This window comes from Canis lupus, chromosome 29, assembly GCF_003254725.2.
Source record: "Canis lupus dingo isolate Sandy chromosome 29, ASM325472v2, whole genome shotgun sequence".
NCBI classification, from domain to species: domain Eukaryota; kingdom Metazoa; phylum Chordata; class Mammalia; order Carnivora; family Canidae; genus Canis; species Canis lupus.
In genome coordinates this window covers 18232546-18256260 of record NC_064271.1, presented here as the reverse complement: position 1 = coordinate 18256260, position 23715 = coordinate 18232546, and the positions used below count along the sequence as shown (strand labels likewise).

Genomic DNA, 23715 nt, shown 5'->3' with positions numbered 1-23715 from the left:
ATTTTGTCAATCGCTTCACATATTTTACATAGACAGTCATGTTGTCTATGAACAAAGTTTTATTTCTTCCTTCCCAATCTGTATACCATTTATTTCCTTTTCTTATGCACTAGCTAGAACTTTCAGTACAGTGTTGAAAAAGATTGATAGAAATCATCCCTTCCTTGTACCTGATCTTAGTGGGAAAGATTTGAGTTTCTCATTATGCTGTGTATGATTTTAGTTGTAAGTTTCTGTAATACTCTTTCTCAAGTTGAAGATGTTCCCCTCTATTCCTACTTTATTGAGAGTTTTCGTGAGGAATGGATTTTGGATTTTATCAAATGCTTTTCTGAATCCCTTGATTTGATCCTGTGATTTTTATTTTTTACTCTGCTGTTGTGATAAATTATGTTGATTGATTTTTAAAGGTTGGATCAGCCTTGCATACATGGGATAGACCTCACCTGGTTATGATTTATAATTCTTTGATATATTGTTGGATTCAACTTACTAATATATTGTCGGGGATTTTGCATCTATAGCCATAAGAAATATTGGTCTGTAGTTCTCTTTTCCTATTATTTTTGTCTGGTTTTGGTATTAGGGTAAGTTGTCTCATAGAATGAGTTAATAAGTATTCCCTCTGCTTCTATCCTCTGAAAGAGATTGTAGAGAATTGGTATCATTTCTTCCTTAAATATCTAATAGAATTCACCAGTGATCTTATCTGAGTGTGGTACTCTTTTCTTGGGAGGCTTAATTATTGATTCCATTTCTTTAATAAATACAGGCTTATTCATATTATCTATTTATTCTTGTGTGAATTTTGGTAAATTACATTTTTCAAGGAACTGGTCCATTTTATCTAGGTTATCAAATTTGTGGACATAGAGTTATCATAGATATCCAATGATTAATATCCTTTATTAATATCCAATGATCTGTAATGATGTCTTTTCTTTTATTTCTAATTTAGTAATAAGTTGTGCCCTTTCTCCTTTTTTCCTTTATTAATATCCAATGATCTGTAATGATGTCTTTTCTTTTATTTCTAATTTAGTAATAAGTTGTGCCCTTTCTCCTTTTTTCTTAGCCTGTCTAGAGGCTTATTTGGGCAAGATGGCAAGATGATAAAATAATAGTAAAGATAAAAAGTGGCATTTTCTTGTTCCAAGTTTAAGCCACTTTAAAAAGGCAAAAATCATATTAAAGCCAAGAAAAACACTACTGAGTTATTTGTTCTAAATTTGTTTCTATTTGTATGCAATCCAAAGTATAATTTGGGATAAACCTACCCAAGAAGAACATACACAAGCAATTTTTATTTCAAATATACATCAGGGAAATGCAATTTGTGTCTTTGTGATGATTTTCTGGTCATCTCATGAGAGGCAAACTCAGTGCCTTGTGAATCCTGCTACCAACACAAAGTCTAGCATGGTGACTCCGAAGTCCAAATTTTATTTTTTTTAAAGATTTAATTTATTTACTCATGAGAGACACACAGAGAGAGGCAGAGACATAGGCAGTGGGAGAAGCAGACTCCCTGCGGGGAGCCTGACATGGAACTCCATCCCAGGCCCCGGGATCACGTCCTGAACTGAAGGCAAATGCTCAACCACTGAACCACCAAGGCATCCCTGAAGTCCAAATTTTCCTTTTCATATGCATATCCTTCTCTAAAGAACTACAGTGAAGTTACTTGGTTGGAAACATTTCAAACTTTTTGATAACTCTGAGTATCCCTTCATTCTAGCTTAAACAGCAATGTGTGTTTAGATAGGACCAGAGCAGACAAAGTAACATTGACCAATTCACGTTTACTGGTTATATATCAGGTTAATGAGAAAATGACAGGATAATATTATGGAAAATTCAGCTCACCATGACCGGCACATGCCACATAGCCACATCATTCCATCCCTTCTCAGCCTCCTCCCATACCTACCTCTTTCCATTATTGGCAGCAAACCAAGAAAGAGTGCCTACTTTGAAGCAAGACTTCTTGGTTAAAATCCCTGTTCTATAATCCCTCATATTGTCAGGATTAAGTGAGTTAAAGCATATAAAGTGCTTAGAAAAATACCTGATAAGGAACACACTTGATAAAAATCAATGATTATGGGGTGCCTGGGTAGCTCAGTGGTTGAGCATCTGCCTTTGGCGCAGATTGTGATCCAGGACTCTCCGCAGGGAGCCTGCCTCTCCCTCTGCCTATGTCTCTGCCTTTCTCTCTGTGTGTGTCTCTCATGAATAAATAAATAAAATCTTTTTTAAAAAATCAATGGTTATTCCCAATTTTAATAAGTAAAGTGCTTTATACACGTGTTACTATCTTATTCAACCATTCAATCATTACATGTGTTCCATGCATTGTTTTTGGTGCTGGAATTAGAGCAGCAAACAGACAAGATTCCTGGCCTCATGCAGCTGGTATTCTAGCAGCAGGAGACAGAGGAAGCATGCAGTGAAAGAAATAATAAGTGTGAAATTTAGAGGAAATAGGTAAGGAGAGAGTGATGAAGTTGGGATCATGAAAGGCTTTTCTGATGAGGTGACATTTGAAATGAAGGAGTAGGCCATGCAAGGTATACCATCTATCAGGGGAAATAGCAAGTGCCATAGAGCAAGACTGAAATGCATTTCACCTGTTGGAGGAAAAGCCAGAAGGCCAGTGTGATTGCTGGTCAGGAGCAAAGGGAAATGACACAAATGATCTAAGAGAGAAAAGTGGAAAGGGCTGGTACTGTATTCAGAGGTAAGCAGGATTCTGTGCTTCTGACAAATGTAAGAAGGAAGCCTTGGCTGCAACAAACATCAGCCAGCTGCCTTTATTCAACAGTAAAGGAAAACTGCAGCTGGAGGTGAAGTAGCTGTAGAGAAAGATTGCTGTGTGCAGTCTTCCCTACCTGCTTCTCTGAAAGCTAGAGAATTCTGAGTAGGGAGTCAAGTAATTATTTCATGAATTCCTTTCAGGGAAGGTAATAAAATGGAGTGACTGGATCCAAAGGACAATCCTCCCTCACCCCATAATAGGTACTTTCCTGAAATATCCAGATAATTGGACATATTCACTGCTGTACAATACCTGTATATACAATTGAAAGTTGCCTTTCTTATTTCCATCTGTATTTCAAATCAAAATGGATTTACTAACATATCATAAATACCTCAATATTAGCTCCCTTGCAGGAGTGGACTATTCATTACACAGATGTGAATTTCACCTTAGCAATGATTTTTATTCCAATCTTTTGACATTACTAAATTGAACCCACATTTTTCTGGGTGAATCTATGGTAGAGAATTAGCTTTTACAACATAGCCTACTCCTTGAGCATCATATTAGATTATGTTTTTATAGACCTAAGTTCTAGGTATTCTCTCCATTATAAACATATAATATAGTCTAAGATCTACATCAGAAAGTCTCTAACTTTGCATGGTTTAAATGTGAATTGTACCCTCATCCTATAATACTTCTATGGTTAGTGGGCCTAGTGGATCATATTGAAACACGAATCTCCCAGGGCAGCAGCTTCTCTGCCACCAGCACATCCTCTCATGCATGCAGCAGGACATGACATAAAATGGATTCCATGGTGCTTTCTCAGAGGATGGACGAGGGCATAAGGCATGCAAGCTGCAGGAAGAAGGAATGGGCATCTGGCTAATCTTGTTACAAACAAATGGCAAATTATTTAAAAATGGTAATGCAATACTTTTTATTGTGTTGATAACAAAAGTCTAAAAAGTCTAGGTCACTAATTTTAAAACTCTGGGCAAGACCCTCATAAGGCTGAGACCTATATACCCTCATTTTGCACAAAATGGCTCCAGATCACCTGGTTCCAGGATATTATATATACCAGGGATCACTGAAAGTTGAGGCACTGATGTCAAAAGAAGTAGATGTCAAAAGGTGTAGAATAAGAACACTACTCTTCAGGCTTAGACATAATACCAAATGGTAACTGATGCATTTCATCAGATTCCCTCTCTAGGAATCTGTAGATAAGATTTAGTGAAAGGCAATTATCATAAAGGTGCCTTATCTTAGGTTGCTATAACAAAATATCATAGACCAGGTGCCAAGTAACATGGCATCAAATTTGTTTCTTGGTCAAGGCTCTCTTCCTGGTTTGAAGATGACCACCATCCCATTATGTGCTCACATGACTTCTTTGTGTGCATTTGGAGAGAGAGCACTCCTGTTTCTTCCTCTTCTAAGGGCATTCATTCCATCATAAGGGTACTGCCTCATGACCTCATCTAAACCTAATTACCTCCTAAACATCTTTGGAGGTCCAAGATTCAACATATGCATTTTGTGGGAGTGACAAATATTTATTCTATAACAGTAGAAACAGAGAGGCACAAGATGCCAGGAGGTATTAAAATCCAGGAGTAAGCAAAAAGTTGAAAGAGTACCTTCACACAGAAGCAGGTTTGGAGGAGTCAGGAGAGGAGAAGGGTGTCTTGCTTGGTCCCAACATTGGTGACTGGCCACTAGAGAAGCTGATATATTCAAAATAGTCATGAGAAATATTCCAGATGTCAATGAGACTGAACTATTCTGTTATTTCTTCCCAAATATCCTTATCTTAAACCCCCATTAGCTAAAGTAAATCTCACTAAGGTTTCTGATTCTTATCATGAAGGTCCATGACTAACACAACTAAAAAAATATTTTCCTTAAAACTATAATAGGAAAGGAATTATATAAATGGTCATATTAAAGACTCTGTTTTGCTTCCCACCTATCCCTATAAGTGTTTTCTTCAACAATATCTTCGTTTTAATTCTCAGCATATTTATCTAATGACCCCATTCATCTATTTATGAATACCTGTGTGTATGGATAGTGAAGTATTTAATCAATGAGATAACTTCAAGTCAAGACAATAGAGTAAATTTGTATTAAAAACCTGCTGCTTGCATACACGTGCACACACACAAAAACTGGTAGAGATAAAATACATTTTAAAACCTATTTTAAAAGATGTAACCATGCTCAATACAAGATAAAATACTATCATGAACTTAAATGGAAACAGAATAATGGTAGGCTAAAATCACCACAGCTAAAAGCTATTTAGCTCCTAGCACCAGAAAGAGGCAGAAGAGGTTGGAAAGGAAAGCAAAATATCCTATTCTTGAAACCAGGCTTACTGTGTGAGATGAGGCTGAATGAGATGCCCTTCTGGTGAGCTAATGCTGGTAATGAGCAAAATCACTGTAGGGTCTGTAGACCTAGAGATGACTTGAGGAAACAGAGATAGCCATCGGCAAGAAACCCATCCACACCATCTGCTGGCTGGAAGCCCTGAGGCTCCAATATAAGATTTTATACTATAGTAATATTATACTGGACACCCCAGAATGGGGTGGAAGATAGAAAGGGTGGATGAAATACCAGCAAATAGGCAGGAGTAAGAAAGAAGAAGTGAGGGGACTCCCATTCTAGATCAGTTTACAAAAACTTTAAAGTATAGGAGTAAAAGATATCCCATGAAAGATTGCCAAGCAACTGAAAATAAAATGGTAAGAATACATCCAGCCTAACAACAAAACAATGCCCCATCAAGACTTTAAATAAGCAAATTTAAGAATCTCAAAGAAAGAAAAAAAATTTTTTAAAGCATATATTACAGGAGTAATAAGGGTAAACTCTAAAAACATAGAGATATTTAATGCATTTTGTGGGACATTGGACATAAAGAGACAATTTGGTTACTTGAAATATCAAGAAATTAAAAGAGAATTGAGCTAAGAAAAATGAGGTTAAAAAATATCAATGAGACATAAGAAGATGTAGAGAATAGATGGAAAAGCTCTAGATGGGTGCCTGAAGGAGAGAAGAGAAGGAATACAGGAGAGCAAATAGTCAAAAACAAGAGTGGTTAAAAGGGAAGAGCCATGAGTCTCAGATGGAAAACATTAATTTTGATGGTCTTACGCTAAATGGTAGTTGAATATGAAGCAAAGAAAGAATTTAAGAGTTGCTGGAGATAAAGAAGGATTACTTATGAAGGAATATAACAATGACATGGAGAAACAACCACAAATGGAATGAACCCAAATCACTAGATAAACCATTATTCCAAGGGAAGGAAGCATCCAAGACATTTTCAGACACAAAAATGAAAATTTGCTACCTATGGAGTCTCTGAAGAAACTGTTAAATGGTTTATTACAGCAAGAAGAAAAGTAAATTATAAGAAAAGTGTGAGGGATCCCTGGGTGGATCAGCGGTTGAGCATCTGCCTTCCGCTCAGGGTGTGGTCCCTGAGTACGAGGATGGAGTCCCACATCAGGCTCCCCTCAAGGAGCCTGCTTCTCCCTCTACCTATGTCTCTGCCTCTCTCTGTCTCTCATGTATATATCAATAAAATCTTAAAAAAATAAAAACGTGAGTTTTAAGAAGTGATGTTTTTAAAAATGGTAACATCTCCTAATTTATTGAGATTTAAAGAAAATTATTTTAATAATGTCCTTATTGGGGGAAAAAATATGTGGGCTAGAGAAGATGGACATAAGGCATGCTTAGTCTTAAAGAAGAAAACTGGCTGGAAACAGGTGACTAAAGTTAGCAAACTAATAAAGAGTTGATAGCAAAATAAAGACAATTTCAAACCACAGATTAGAAATTTATACTCACTAGACCACTCAGTATGTAAAACTGTCCAACTTTTAGACTTCATCACATATTTATTTAGTTCTGCTCTTAACCTTAGCTCCAACCCTCTCCCCTTTATTATCCATGTAGGCAATGTGGCAGGAATGACAGCCATTCCAAACATATCCCCGGTAAACTGTTGGAGCTCTGAACTGGATACAAGATGAATCAATGCATATCTTGCCACCTTTTTTTCTCTAAGAGAAGAGAATGCAAGTGCATCATAACTAGCAAGAAAGTGAACTTGAGCAGAAGTAAAGATAAAAAATTAACCAGGAGAATAAAAAAAAAAGTAATTGTTTTCAATTTAAAAGTACTGAGAGAACTTTAAAGGGAAGAAAGCAAATAGGAACTGTGCTGGAAGAATGAGTATTTGGATATGTCTGTGAGTTGTGAATAAGGCAAAAGTCTTCCATGCAGAGGGAGGGGAGATGATTTTGGAAGGAAGATTATGGGATACACACATAGAACCAGTTAAACTGGGACTCAGGGCATAGGATAAAAAATAAAAAGATAAAGGCAAAAATTATTATTTTTTAAAGCTGTTCCCAGATACCTACCCTTTACTGTCATTACTAAACTCCAAAAGAAGATTCTACTGTTCAGGACTTAACTGGTAACCTCCTGTCATGCTGGTTGGTACTAAAAAAATCTAGAGTCACACTATAAGAATTCTCACATTTGAAGCGGAGAAAACCACTTGGAGTAGAGACTAAATCCAGAAGGGAGAGGGATCCACAGGACTGGGTTGAGGTAAAGATACTGGGCACTTGAGGGAGGAGGAAGTAAAAAATCACAAAGATAGCTACGGATAGCAACTGAAGTGTGTGTTGGATGCAGAAGGAACTTTAAGGAGGGTCTCAGTGATAACAATGTTAGTGGAAAGAAAATCACCAAGGGCTATTATTAACCCCAAGCTAGAAAATGGAAGATTAGGAATGATTCTGAGTTTCGGAATGATATATAGAAGCCATGTACTATAGCTAAAAGAACATTGAATATTGATTCGGAAGCCCTGGGTTCATGTCCACCAAAGACATTTATTAGCTGTGTGTAGAAGTTATTTAAATTCTCTGGATCAAGTTTCATCATTTGTACAGTGGATATAAAAATTATGAGGACTGGTTTTAAACGAATTAATGTCTTCCAAAATACTTTCTACAATTTAAAGCTCTCTATAAATAGAACATTTTACTGATTCTATTTTATTATGATGGTCATCCTATTATTTTATCTGTGCTGAATCTCTTCCTTTTGGCAAGTGCTTCTCCACAACTTCTCATGATTCTGTTGAAATTGTCAAATAAAGGAGGTCTCTTCCCTAACATACGGGTGAGCCCATGACTCACTAGAGCTCATCGGAGATCTCATCACCCCCATGCAGTGCCTATTCTCTGGTAGGCACATTACTTGGGGAGAGGTTAGCATTGCCTTTTTAAAGATTACCATTTAAACCCTGGGAAAGGACATAAGTTCTAAGGATATTTTAAACACATAGCATCCAGGCACCGGGACCATCTAATTGGAATAGTCCAACAGAAAGTAGAATCTGGAGATAAAAAATGGAGATGTTGATAGAGAGAAAGAAAGATAAATCTAGAGATAGAGATGGAGATAAAAACGGAAAGAGACACACGGAGAAAGAAATAGAGAGAAAGCTATTCCAGTTGATATTCCTCTAATCTGCCCATCCAAGCATTCATTGACTATTTCATGTGGATCGCAAATTATTTAAGGTACTGAGGATATACCAGTGATTCAAGACAGATTTGGTCCCTGCTCTCATAGAGTTAATATTCTAATGAGAGTGAAAGCATGATAAAAGCCTTAAAAAGGAAAAGCAAGTTAAGCAGATTATGGTAGATCTTGAACCAACCATGCTGGGGGAGATGAAGAGGTGTGAGATATGAGGTGACTTCTGATCAATGTGGTTGATTAATCCCAATGCCAGTGACAGTCAATCACAAAGCCTGTTCTGGAAAGACATGGCAAACTCTTTCATTTCTTTCATACTGCTGAAAGAGAAAGTAATCTTTCACTCTATTAGCTGTCAGTTCTGTTGCTGAGAGAGATTTTGACCACATATGTCCAATAGGGATCTCAATTTTAACATGTGCAAAATTCTTAATTCTCCATCAGCCTACACAAGCTCCTCCCATCTTCTCTATCTCACCAATGGAACACCATACTTCAGTTACTCTGGCAAATATTTGGAATCAATGTGATTCTTCCCTTTATCTCATATGTACCACTTAATTCCAACAACAAATCATGTCGGATCTATCTTCAAAAGACTTCTAAGTCTGACAATTTCTCACCATCTCTACAGCTAGCACCCGAACACTAGGAAATTTAGACATATGCCTTGCTGTTCTCTCAAGATCTTCACATGAGAAGCTGGGTGAGTATATCATCTCAGTTATTCCTGCCTACAGATCTTGATGAAATGACATAAGCCATATTTCTAGATAATGAGTCCATGGTCCTTTTTCTTTCTTTTATTTTTTTTGTCTTACAAGAAATGGGTCATACTCTGGGTAGGATTTGGGCAATGCACACCCTAGGAATAGAATAGGCAGCCTATAGGACATGGACAAGTTCTTATTTTCATCTTTTCTTACTTATTTTCTTCCACTTCCAGGGAGGGTTTGCTATGATTCATACTGGGGCAGTTTTCAGATCAAAACACATTGTGGTTTCAGATGGAAATCATAAACTGAATCTGTGTGCCTCTTGGTCTATTACCTGTGTTATTCCTCTCCCCAGGGAAAATCAAGCAAACAAAAACAGAAATTTACTATTCTTGTCCATAGGCTACTCAGGTTTCTAGACATATTCCTCAATTCTAGGGTCAGGAGGGTATCCTAGGCCTTTTCCTTTATTTGTCCTTAATTTATTGTCTTTCCTTGGTTTAATCCAGGACCAAGATGCCCTGAAATATCCAACTTCTATCTCGGATAGAATCATGCTATCTGTAAAACTGTAAAAAGAAAATCAAAGCTCTTTAATTGTCCTTCTCACTAATACCCAGTAGAGGTTGATGAAACTCATTGAAGACTTCAAGGGAGGGGGCCCCTGGGTAGCTCAGTCAGTTGAAGGACTGCCTTCAGCTCAGGTCATGATCCTAGGGTCATGGGATCAAGCCCTGGGTCAGGCTCCCTGCTCTGTGGTGAGCATGCTTTGACTCTCCTCCCTGCTCTCTCTCTCTCTCTTGCTATCTCGGTCTCTCTCTCAAATAAATAAATAAAATCTTAAAGAAAAAAAAAAATAAAAGGACTTCAAAGAGGAAGAAACAGAAAACTTGGGGAAGAATCCTTCTCAGGAAACTCTAAAATGCCCCTAAGAGTAAACAAAGTCTGATCCTTGTGTTATAAATTAATTATAATGCTATTCTGTTAAAAACAATTACAGACATCTGAGTGTCTCCGGTATTATCTGTTTGAAAAAGTGCCCTCACAACAAACAAAATCTAAAAGGTAATAACCATAAAATCTGATAAGTGAATTTAAACAGTGCTTTTGAATACAGTATGTTGATTTTGGGGGCCACAGGCTGGATATCTGTCATATCTGTAAATAAAAATGATGTTAATTTTTCCAAAAATTTTTAGTAACTGAGTCTAAAATATAATAACCAATTACAATCTTTTCTAATACAGGTTTACTAATAAAAATTTTCTGGGGGGAGGATAACATTTTTCAAAATTGGGGTCCCAAAGATACAGATGCAGTGAAACGCTGGGACACCTGCACCCCGATGTTTATAGCAGCAATGTCCACAATAGCCAAACTGCGGAAGGAGCCTCGGTGTCCATAGAAAGATGAATGGACAAAGAAGCTGTGGTCTACGTATACAATGGAATATTCCTCAGCCATTAAAAACAACAAATACCTACCATTTGCTTCAACGTGGATGGAACTGGAGGGTGTTATGCTGAGTGGAATAAGTCAATCGGAGAAGGACAAACATTATATGGTCTCATTCATTTGGGGAATATAAAAAATAGTGAAAGGGAATAAAGGGGAAAGGGAAAAAATGAGTGGGAAATATCAGAGAGGGAGACAGAGCATGAGAGACTCTTAACTCTGGGAAACAAACTAGGGGTGACAGGCACTGAGGGGGGCACTTGATGGGATGAGCACTGGGTGTTATTCTATATGTTGGCAAATTGAACACCAATAAAAAATTTATTAAAAAAACAAACAAAAAAAAACAAAATTGGGGTTCCCTTTCATCAAAATTGATAGCAAATTTTCATCTGCGAATGATGATCCTGTAATGAGATCTTAGATATTTCACCCTTAAAAATGTTCTTTCACATAGATAGGTACTACCAAATACTAATATTAATTCACATACATATAAAACACAAGCATATCAAACAGCTTAACATGATGTAATTCAAATTACATTAATTGTCATCAAAATGACTTTATACCATATAAGGTTGTCATATAAGCACTGTTTTATCTTGTAATAAGGAAATGTTATCAAGTATGAAGAAAAGCTAATTTCCAAAGCTATTCAGTGTTCAGTAATAGCACATGAGGGTGATTTTTCTCTTTCAGGAAACTTTTAATCTCAGCCCTTAGCTCAAAAAACTGCAAGAAAACACCACTAACAAGGCATCAAACTGATGTGCGGTAGGGTGAGTCAGAATATTCAGCTTTGGTTTTTGACAAAAATTCATGGACGTGAGGATGGCTCAGGCCACAACAGCCAGTGAAAATTCATCAATGATGCTACTAGTTCAATAACACAATAACACACGAGAGATTCAAATATTTTCCACAAAGTACCTGTAGCTGTTTCAAGCAGACTATTCGTAGAGGCTAATTCTTCAGCCACTTTAAACCTGGTGTTGACTCCATGAATAAACAACTGAACACCAACTGTGGCATCTGTAAACCCATCGAGTGCTGGGGAAACCAAGGGAAATCATTTAAATTCTTATATAATTGGCTGTTGGTGTTTCTCCCAACGACCTCGACGTTTTGAGGAACTGTTCTTGCCAGAAGGCTCACAGTCTCAAATTTTTTTTTTTCCGGACACACTTCTTCAGAGACAATGCTATGGAATTTTTAAGTCACTAGAATCCTTTCCAGCTTCTCTCATCAGCTCTTGATGCTGTTGTCAAATTGTACACACGTCAGGCATCAGGATGTCGAGAGTGGAAAGAAGTAGGTCTGCAACTGTGTTTTGCTTTTGTGCACTTACCTGGGGTGCTATCACCAGAGAAGGAGCTGCTTTATAGAGAGTGCCCAATATGGCTTTCTCGAAGTTACTCTCACAGTTGGCCAGCTGCCCTCAGCAATAAGTCATGGCCTTTGTAGGTGTATAGAAAGCAGCCATCACAGCAGATGCATGTGGATTCAGTAGCTAACACAGGTGGAGTTGTGCAGTTTCTCTGGCTGGGCCTGTAGCACCTAGGCAGCAGTGCTTAAGGGGTTCTAGGAAGCTGGGAGACACTGGGCACGGACCCTTTGACGTGGTCCTATGTGAGTTAAATTTTCCAAACCAAAAATTATATTTTCCCCTTAGCAGTTTTAAGCACCAAAAAAACAATTTAACTTTAGTTTAACAAGAAAAAAGTCACAGGCAAAGAATGAAAAAGTGGCCTGGGTCGAAGGCTTTGTGGTCAAACCTGCCGAAAGCCCAAATTCTAGAAGTTAGGAGTACAATGAATACCTTTCTCCTTCATATCAGTTAAACACTGATTTTAAAATCTTATATTGCTGCTGTTGTGGAGTTCTTTTTCCTCCCTCTCTCCAGTCAAAATCAAGGAATTTATATTAAATGCCTTTTAATTTGCAATAGGAAAAAAATATTTTGTAATGAAATTGGGTGATTTATCGCTTTACTTTCATTTTAAGAAAACTATGTGTTTTACTGTGTAGTCACTGGTATAGTCATAGCTAAATGTAATACTGGGAATTTGGGGAATTTCATTTGATTTCATGTGGGTTTTGATTTCTGCATTAATATTACATAAAGCTGAAGCTACATATAGATATGATATAAAATATGAGATTTCAATTTTTATGAACAATCTTTAACTTTAAACAAGTGATAGAAGTCCCATTTTTGTCCTTACTCATTTTTCAATGTCACCTCTGCTCACCTTTCCTTCCACTGAGAACTTGAATTTTTTTTTTTTTTAAGATTTTATTTATTTATTCATGATAGACAGAGAGAGAGAGAGAGGCAGAGACACAGGCAGAGGGAGAAGAAGGCCCCATGCAGGGAGCCCAATGTGGGACTTGATCCCGTGACTCCAGGATCGCACCCTGGGCCAAAGGCAGGTGCTAAACCGCTGAGCCACCCAGGGATCCCCAAACTTGCTGAATTTAAGCCTTCTAAAAACAGGTAAGGAAAAAAAGAAAAAGTGCCTAGGAAAGTGAAAGTGAATATAATGTATGATTAATTATGCAGATTTCCTCAGGTCAGCTAGGAAATCCTAATATAGATAGTTTGAGATTAGTTCACACTTCCAAGATTTCTCATTCACCTTTACCACAGCATGTCTCCTGCTTTATGTATCAAGTCAACACACAAACAAATTCAGTATTTTAATGTCATGATGTTTAGGAAAAATGATGAACAAGTTTTGATACCATGTCATGAAGCAAATCAGTTAAAAATCAGCAGACTATTTGGAAACAAATTTTCCCTAGCATTCTCATGCTATAGTTTCTGAGCCAAGGTCACTGTATGTTCACTATAATCCAATTTCTTTTAAAATGGCTTTCACTTCTTTTTGTGTGTGCACTATTGATGTTAAGCATGAATGAATGCAAACACTTGCACCATCAAAAACAAATAGCATTTTACCACCCAGAATGCCCTGGCAGGAGTCCAAGAAAACAAGATTTAACTCCTCAGAATGGCAGTAGGTAGACAGAATTAATGGGTGGTCTTTCCAGAAAAATGGCTTATAAACGTCACTGAAATAGTAATTCGGTGCCTTGGTATCCACATTTGCCTCCTGGCTATTGGTATCTTAACTGTTATGTTACCGCAAAAAGTTAGGACATTTGATAAAAATACATAATTTGAAACTCAGAATTTTACAAACCACTGTTTTTTAAAACCACAGAAATGTTGCTGATAATTACAATTTGCATTACTGACCTACTGACACTACTTTTTAGTTGATACTACTTAGTGTGATTCCCAGGCAACAAATGTAACTTGTTTTGCCCATACATTCAAGGATTTGTTAGCTATATTGGTGGAATCTTCTAAAAGTCAAACTGAGATACTCAATGAATATATTAAAAATCTACTTTGTAATGAGTAAAATCACCAGTTATAAGGACACTGCTACATCCTACACAGAAAATTCTTATTTACTTAACATTGCTGTTTTATGATAGCTTTTTTACTTTGTAATCTGAGGGGGAAAATGAGATGTTCTGGGTTAGAATCTTAATATATCTTGGTTGGTCAGGTATCTACTAGCCAAGATTTTCCCACTTGCCAGGTGATATCATCTCTGATTAAATCACACAAACTGCAGCAATGCCCACATCAGACTAAGGCCATCAAGAGCTATAGGAGTAACACTCTCCTGGAATAGTTTTCCAGCTTGAAAACGCAAGCTTTCTTTCCGTTGTACTTTCCCAACCATACGTGAAGTATTTATGGAAAAAAAAAATTCTGTAATCTTCTTATTTCTTGTAACCAGGCTAATCAATAAACTTTGACATTCTTGATATTTTAGTCACCTTGTCCCACATAAAACTTTACAGAGCAATTTAATGCGGGCTGAATTCCTCTTTTCCTGATGTCTTGGAAAGTGGAAGTCTCACCAGTGGTCTCCTGTATCTTATATCCCTCAATCATCCCAGTAGAACCCATCAGTCTCATTACAGATTATGTCTTCCCGTCAGGTTCCAAATGAAGAGGGCTCTGTGGCCTTTGACTGAATGCCCTCAACTTTATAAAAGCAATAATGTTCTAGACATATCATATGCAAACTCATTTCTACATACTGTGACTCCGTAAGTAGTGCATAAGTGGTGCAATATCTGAAAAAAAGATTGAGAAAAATAGCAATCTATAGAGTAGACTCTACCTCTTAACATTAACTTGCTCACTGATGGGTTCTTTGCAGAAACTCTGAATATCACTTAAGTTTCATTGATCTTCACTGAGCTTGTCTACAATATCTTGCAGCTGCAGTATTATTTCAAGATCACAACAAAACCATAATCTCACCTATGCATTTTACCTCTCCAGTTCTAAGGGAGAAAAAAAAAACAGATTTCTTGACCTTAAAACTTGAAGGAACAACAAACAAATAAACAGCAAAAATATTTCCAATTTAGACCATTTTATTAAATACATAAATCCTGGAAGATGGACATACTTTTTTTTTTTTCTCCCTAGTTAAAAGCCTAAGGCAGGAGAAAATTCCAGAATGTCAGAAAAATGAGGCTCTTTTTTCTTCAATACCTGAGCACTTTAATGCAGCCCTCTCAAAAAATGAGGAAAAAACTCAAAGCATTTTAAACTGCTTAAGTATTTACATGGTAATTATCCCAGTGAGTGAGAGAAAAAGAGGAAATCCCTGTTCCTTGACAGCCTTGCACTGTGAACAATTTGCTAGCTGCCTTTGCATACATTATTCTGTCCAGACCTCTCAATTGTCTTTAGAGGTTATCTCCAGGATTGCAAGATGCAGTATCAGATTTTCTGAATATTTGCATAATTTTTCCCAAATGATACATTAGGTAATTTAGGGCACATAAAAATCCCTTTGCCAGACTTCGAAGGAAGCTGTCTTTCTATTTACTTTTGCTGTAAAGCACTGAAAAGTGTTGATATTTATGTCCTACAACTGAACATTAATTATCCAAAAGTTTCTTATCCATCAGCACCACAGTGTCTCCAATCCAGTGAGATTTAGAATTAAGTTCTGATCCTAAAAGGCCCCAAATCTAATGTCTAGTCTTCCTATATAAAACCCACATTATCTCTTATTATCTTCCAGGCTGGGTACCAGTGCCCACTCAAGAAGAGCAGTGACAATGGGTATAGTTCTTTAAATGGAGCAACCATGTTCTCCATGCTGGTCTAGTCTGCAGCTTACTGACTGACTCACTCTCTCTGAGTTCTGAGGGATCACCTGGTCACTCTAAAACTACCACCTGCCTACCATAAACTCCTGTGCAGTCAGGTACCCTGAGACAGTATTATCTGCCTTTTCTGGGCACCAAAATCTTCACCCAGTGGCCTGTTGAGGTACCTCAGCCTGCATTCCTCCAGTCCTGATTCATTGCTTATCATCGAAATTTCTACAAATCAGAGGTTACAAAGGCCTACAGACTTTACACAGGTACTATAAGTGAGTGAAGCTGGATAGACAATGTGAGGTGAACTGGAGCATAGCTGCAGGGTCTAAGGGCCTAAGGGGAAAGCTGCTACTGGGTAATCATCTGAGAATGTGGGCCCCAGTGTTATCACCTGTAGGGATTTTTCTTAAATATTTTATTTATTTATTTATGAGAGACACACAGAGAGAGGGGTGGGGGCAGAGAGAGAAGCAGGCTCTATGCAGGGAGCCCGATGTGGGACTCGATCCCGGGTCTCCAGGATCACGCCCTGGGCCAAAGGCAGGTGCTCAACCACTGAGCCACCCAGGGATCCCCATCCTGTAGGGATTTTTTTTTTTTTTTCCCTGTAGGGATTTTTAAGATGAGACAGAAGTCCCAATATTTTATGTAAAATTAGTAACTAGTCCAGTGGTATTTTTAAATGTTAGGAAGACACAAAACAACTGGACATTGCCCACAGTCCTCCAGTTTATGACTTCTGCCCCAGCCGTGACTTAAAAAGTAAAATTCTCATTCTTACAGTCTTTTTTTTTTTTAATTCTCAGTCTTAAAAGTCAGTCTTGCAACTAGGAGAAGTGAACTGACAATATAAATTGATGTCTGAAAATTAATTATGGAAACCTCTGATTAGCACATCACTGTATTACCAAAGTAGTTCACTCTAATTAGTATTGGGAGATAGTCCTCTATGAGTCTCTCAGGTTCCTACATATCTGGTGAGCAAAGCCACTTGACAGCCTCAGTTTCAGACACTCTGTTCAGGGATGTCTGTATTGCAAACAGCCTTGGAAGAGACATATGGAGGCTCCCAGTAGAGCAATGCTAACATCCCATTATAAAACACTGTTTTCCTAAACTCAGTGTTCCTCTCTAATACGATAACCTCCTATCCTATTTGTGTCATTGTCTGAAAATTTGTGGATTGGGAGATCAGTGGAGATGATAACACTCTGGCAATTGTTGTGAGTGCCAAGTCCTTGGTCTCTGACAGCTATCTTCTGCCCACATTGATAAAACAGTGGCCAACTAACACATCAGATTGCAGATAAGGTAAAATCTCAGGTTCTCTAAAGTTCTTAACTCATACTAGTTCCACTCTGAATTCTGACTATGGTAGCCCCCTAAAATCCACAGCCTAGTATTTTCGTCCAAACTATTTACCACATTTCCCTGAATCAATACTTCCCTATCTTGCTTTTGGAAGTACAAGCTTGCCTATACTCCATCAAAAGTCAGGAGCTCCCATTATTTGAAACACCCCAAATCTCTTCCTATCTCATTGTTTCTAACCATTTGAGGCTTCCGTCTTTACCTTCAGACAACAACTTAGCAATAAAATAAAATGACAAAGCGGTCAGTCCAGCTATACTACCTGGGTTTGAAAATGTGTCTTGCCTCCTACTTGCTGTGTTACTTTGGACAAGTAATTTAACCAACTCCTGACTCAGCTTCCTTATCTACGAAATGAGGATAACAACTGTAATTAACTTCGTTACTTGAGAGTTAAATAAATTTATGTATTTAATGTGCTTAGAATGGTACGTGCTATGTAGTGAGGAAACAATAAATGTAATCGATTGTTTTTTCAATCAAATACCTCTTCAATAAATTAGTTAAAGGCTCAATCTTAAATACAGGTTATTTGCAATTTACGGTCTAACTCTATTATTGGCAAGCTGAATGGTGGATGATTCAGGGTTAGGTGGGTGCTTGGCCCCTTCTCAATTCAAATCCTCAGCAGCTTGGAAACATACCATTTTCATAGGCTTCCCTTTTTGATAAAATAATCTTTTACAAATGATATGAAGGATCAAATACTAATCCCCCACAAGTCAAACTGTAAATGAACAAATATACTGTTAAAAAGAAACCCCAGGGCCATAATAGAGCCATTTAAGTAGAGACTCTCAGTCAGTAAACCAAGACTTAATACTTAATCGGACTGCAGTTTCAACTCTCCTGGACTGTGTAACCTTTAACCAGTCATCATGGGAATTTCCTGGTCAGCACTAGGAAGTTTACTGAGAGACCCCTTCTGTTCCATCTAGGAGGGCAGCCATGCCTAAAACAATGGATTCTTTGCTAACAACCCTCCTCAATTTTGCCCCCTCCCCTCCCGCCCACCTCCAGTCTCCCTACCTTTAAAAATTTTTCCTTTCCCGTTGCTCAGTGAACTCTTCTGTTCGCTACATGGGAAGCTGCATGATTCAGGAATTATTTGATAAAGCCAATTATATCTCCAAAGTTCACTCGGTTGAATCTTTGTTATTTATACTCTAAAAGTTTTTTAAATGCTAAACAACTTTCACATAAATGACCTTGTACACTCAAGATGCCTAAATACCATCACAAAAATGCTAGAAGTTTTCTTCGAAGCCCTCATCAAAGTCAATTCACCCAAATATAACTGGTCTGAAGCAATGTTTCCATTGATGTTTCCACTGTGCTATGGCATTTCTAATGGTCTCAAATAACATCCCTGCTTTTCGAAGAGGTGTCCTTTCTATTTTTCTAAGCCTGTGGCGATTAAAATAAAAATTTCAAAAGGGTAAAAGAGGAAAAGCTACAAGAATCTGATTTGATTCTCCTACCCTCCCTCCCTTCCTATTTCGAAGCAGCTAATCCCCTCTCAAACAGTACAATAGAACAGCTAGACATAAAGAAAAGGAGATAAAACTGGCCAGCCAGTGCATTGTTCTTGCTAATCTGCACCATTTACATAAGGGTTAGAAGGCTTGTTTTATCATTTAAACAGGCTTAAAAGCCTCTTTGCAAATGAGATTTAGTTCCTACAAAAGAATGAATTCTAGCTATTTGGTGAGTTTCTGCTAGACCAGCACTGGGAGCTGACTTGGCAGTAACTTAAGCTACTTCTTTGGCCACATACAGTATATGCAAAGATTGCTTCCAGCTGCCAAAACTGAAAAGTGTCAAGCTGATTAAATTCTTTCCAGGAGGTGAACAAGATGAGGAGCAGGTTAAGAGGCCAATAATATCAGATCTTAAATGATACCTGGGCAAACTTGCCTTTATGCAGGTGCTTTAAAAGTGGCTTTGAAGCTTTAGAGCCCTTATATTCATTCTTCCTTTGAAAGGGAACAGTAGGGCAGATGGCAAATGAAATTCAGGGACAGAAGACTTAAAATTTCTCACTGTGAAGCGAGGACAAGCTAAAGTCTTTGATTCATTGTTGGTCTGAGTGGCATTCGACACAAGGATAAACTGCACGACTAAGTCCCTTGCCAATGTTAGCACAAAAGATAATTGGGAGGAAATTATATTCTTAACACAGAGGAGTATACCCTTTGCATCAAAATCTTAGATCTTAAAAATGAAGATTATGTTTATATATACTATACCTATGATTTGTTTTACCTGGCACACCTTGAACAGATGTTCAGTGTGACCTTGGCCTGAGGTTCAGCAGGGTGAGTAGCACGACCTTGGTTAAATTTGCTCCCAGAAGGTACAAGGGTAGTTACTCCCTCCATTCTTAAATCATCAAGATCCTCTGTAACAACATAAACAATTGCAGAGAAAACATTAGCCCTAAAAGAATCAAGAAGAAGAGTCTATGTTTTGAGATATCCGCCAGTAGTTAAGTATATTTCCACTTTGCAGAAATACTGCTTCATGTATGAGTTATTTTTCAAAGCATTTCTAGATGTAGTTGAAGACATATGAAAAAATTTACAGGAGAAAAAATGGTGAGAGGCTGAATCCACTTAGATAGTGGGCAGGTTATCGTCTATGACTATGGAACATGGATCTGCCACCTTTCTGTAACCGTGCAAAGAAACCACACCAAAATCTCTGCTGCCATTAGCCCCAAATGGTCAGGGTTTGGTCAGCGACTGCCAGCTTCTCTATTTTTGCCTTTGTTTCCAACTCAGAGCCAATCAAAAAAAGACATAATCTTTCAAATGAATTAAAAACCATTTGTTTGTAATTAGCTTGCCTTCATAGCTTCCCCATGCAATAGCCTCTAATAAGGATCTAATAACACATCTGAAGTCTTCTCTGTTTTCACTCTTAATTTTTCCCCTTTTTTTTCAGGTGGAGAGGACAATATACTCGGAAGTCATGACCAAGATTCACTGAAGCCCCCTCCTATTTTTCCCAGGTCCTCAGTCAAGACTTAAAAAGATCTTAGTTTCCCTTGCAATTCGGTCCTGATATAATATGTACATGATCTCCTGCTTTATTCAGAGAACAAGGGCGCTGGTAAAAACTATTCCATTTTTTTGTTCTTAGTCTTAGCAAAAGAGGGACATAAAGTTTAAAAGATAAATTACAATTTTGCCAAAATAAAATCCATTATTTGAGGTTATAACCTATATAAGGAGGGAAATCACTTTTTCCCTGATAAGGCTACAGACTATCCAAACATTTTAGACCCTTCACAAAACAATCAAGAGTATTTCTGGTTTAACTGGATATTGTAACCAACAAGTGTCAAATTTTCCTGAGATTGTGATGACTTTTAGTTTAAGTCATAAATAAGATTTCTGTTATCTGAAGAAGACTTCTCAATAGACTCCTTTCACAGGCAATACCAACTAAAATTCTTTTGTCTACTTGCATATGGGCAATCTGGGCAAGCACATCGAGTTTTAACTCAATTTCATGGGAGTCATAAAAACTCACCACATTTACCTGATTGTCAAAGCTTCTTCCCCTTGTTTTTTTTTTTTTTTTTTTAATTTTGATTTCTTTATGATAGTCACACACAGAGAGAGAGAGAGAGAGAGAGAGAGGCAGAGACACAGGCAGAGGGAGAAGCAGGCTCCATGCACCGGGAGCCTGACATGGGATTCGATCCTGGGTCTCCAGGATCACGCCCTGGGCCAAAGGCGGGCGCTAAACCGCTGCGCCACCCAGGGATCCCTCTTCCCCTTGTTTAAGGCAATAACCACCACTTCAAAACTTGGTGCTTTTGCTGAACTAGCTATATAGCCTTCTCTCTTGATCTTATGGTTCTGTGTTCCTCATACAACACAGACATTACTGTTATCTAAGAACACAGCACTTTTCAGCTAGCTAATTAGCCTCTATGAGATAATGTTAGTGACTCGTCCTCATGTTGCTATTTATCCCTGCAACACCTTGATATGTACTCTCTTGCCCTTACCAGAAGAAGCGAACCTTAACGATTTTCTTAGCTCAGTTAGGGAACTTGCTATCTCCCATTAATTTTTTTTGAGGACTCCCACTGAAAGTCTGGCCTAATATTATTTGTTGATAGATCATACCTCAAAACTTCAAATTGGAGCAGAATATGCTATTACCTTTTTGTCTTTGGAATATAATCGTCTACGTGAAATAAAATTAGTCTAGATGGCAGAATTATTGGACTTACTTGAGCTTGTCAACTACACAGAACAACACAGAGTAAATATATACACAGGCACACTTTAAAATATATATATAGAAATATATTTAGTATATTTCTATATATATATATGAGTTTGGAATGCTTTGGAAACGAAGGGGCCAATCTTGTTGGAACCCCCATCAAAAACGGACAAGATGTTTAAGAGGCTTTTATATGCACTTTTTCTTCAAAAGGACATAGTGATTATAAAAGTTGGGATTCATGAAAAAAGAAATAATATAGGAGCTAAAGAAAAAAATAATCTCTAGCAGATCATTTTGTCAAACAAATAGCATTTAACCAAGATTTTGATCCGATCTAAACTCAAAAAGATAAATCCTTAAAGAATTCAAAGAGACCATCATAAAATACCAACATCTAGTCCCTCATTTTGAAAAAAAATAAGAAGGAAAAAATGTGGTTCTAGCTTCATTTAGATAATCTCTAGTGCTCTCAAGACAGCTGCTTGGTGGCAGTAGATGGTTTTCAATGGATATTAACTAAATTTCTCTGTGAAACTACTCAGTATAGTACAGATAAATTAGTTACTACTTTAAATTTACATGGCTGCTTAAACTTTAAAAAGACAGCTGAGGGGGGATCCCTGGGTGGCTTAGCAGTTTGGCGCCTGCCTTTGTCCCAGGGCGCGATCCTGGAGTCCGGGAATCGAGTCCCACGTCAGGCTCCTGCCATGGAGCCTGCTTCTACCTTTGCCTGTGTCTCTGCCTCTCTCTCTCTCTCTCTCTGTCTATCATGAATAAATAAATTTAAAAAAAAAACCTTAAAAAAAAAAAGATAGCTGAGGTAATTTTTGAATCACATGGGCCTGTCACCAGAATAATTCTAGAAGAACTGTAAATGTTGGACATGGCCAGAAACCAGAGCTTTGAGGGCCCTTTGAACACCTTCTAAAGGATTTTAGATGGCTTCCACTCTCCATGAGATTTCTGTTTTAGATATTGTATGTCTATATAGTTTCAGGATGGATTGAAACATTTCTTTGTCAAAAAGTACAGTCTTTACAGTTGCTGAAAATCTGCTCAATTTTGTGGTTCTAACTTTGGGAATATCACTTTTATATCAAGTGACCCAGGCACACTCTTCACAAAAATACTATAAAAGAACTTTGGAAGGTATTACCCCTTACTCAGAAACCATATTGGTCTTACCACCTACAAACTTATGAAAAGGTGAAAAGAATCAATGACATCTTTGAAATAAAACTAACAAAACTTTCAGAAATTCTTGAACTCTTTTGACCAAAGGTACTCTTACCCACCCTTAATGCAGTATGGTCTGCTCCCTCAGGGACACGCTGTTTGCTTCCCTGTGAATTGGTAACTGGAAGGCCCAGATATTTAAAGATTTTACCTATGACACTATACTCATGCACAGAGACATCACAAAATATTATAGGTTAAGAGTGCATTCAAATAGTCCTCTTAAACAGCCTCTTCATGATATTCAACTATAAGGTTTCATCTATTGGAAGATATATCGGGGAAAAACTGCTCTTGAACCTCATTGGAAGGGATTCGATCATATATTGTTAACAACAGATACAGAAGTAAAATTCCCTGGAGTAAGCCCTTAGGTTCATTCACATTTCACAACTGAAGAAGCAATCCAGAATCAACAAAATTGGAAGACTAACCTAATAGGGGACCTCAGCCAAAGATTCTCAAGGATTCTCTAGAAGCAGTTGATCTTCACAGTAGACAGATGACCCAAGATTCCACTTTAGAATAATCCACTCACATGGTAGAGAGCTTCTGCACAAGATGCTGGATCAAAACCTCTGCCTAATTCCTATTTTGTTTTTTATCTGCTGCTTATAATCATTCTTCATTTTCTAGAGACCCCTGGTTATTGCACATGCATAATGGCCCTTTTTCTTTTATTCCTCTCTTACTAAAATTAGATCAGAGCTTAATCATTATAGCATCAATCTCAGATTATCCCAACAATAACCTTTAACCTATTAATTGCTGGATGTGGTCTTCCTCACTAGACCCTAATGATGAAAATCTAAGGGAAATTCCAATCTAGGGGAAATGAGATCAAAGGAAATTATAACCAGTGGTGTTTGCACTTGTACCTACAGGGACGAATGACCTTGAACAGATCAATGTGTGACTTTGCCAGCATCTCTCTCTTACAGAAAAGAAGAAGGACATTCCTAAGATCATGGGCCAATTATTTGCCATCTGGACTAATAGAAATACAAATATGTAAACCAGCCAATGTAAGGCTTTCATTCTAACCTCATGTCATGAATAATTCCTTTCTTCCTGGATATCTGTGAGTTCCTACCAGATACCACTTCCTTTGCAGCCAGGATA

At 37.6% G+C, this 23715-nt stretch overlaps 1 protein-coding gene across 1 annotated transcript in view; it reads right to left on the bottom strand.

The window, feature by feature from the left end:
- Positions 1-23715, bottom strand: part of C29H8orf34 (chromosome 29 C8orf34 homolog) — a 382763-nt gene that overhangs the window by 115407 nt on the left and 243641 nt on the right. Inside the window, 1 exon segment of the mRNA XM_035708243.2 lies at positions 19375-19510. Coding sequence (XP_035564136.2) covers positions 19375-19510 — 136 coding nt within the window.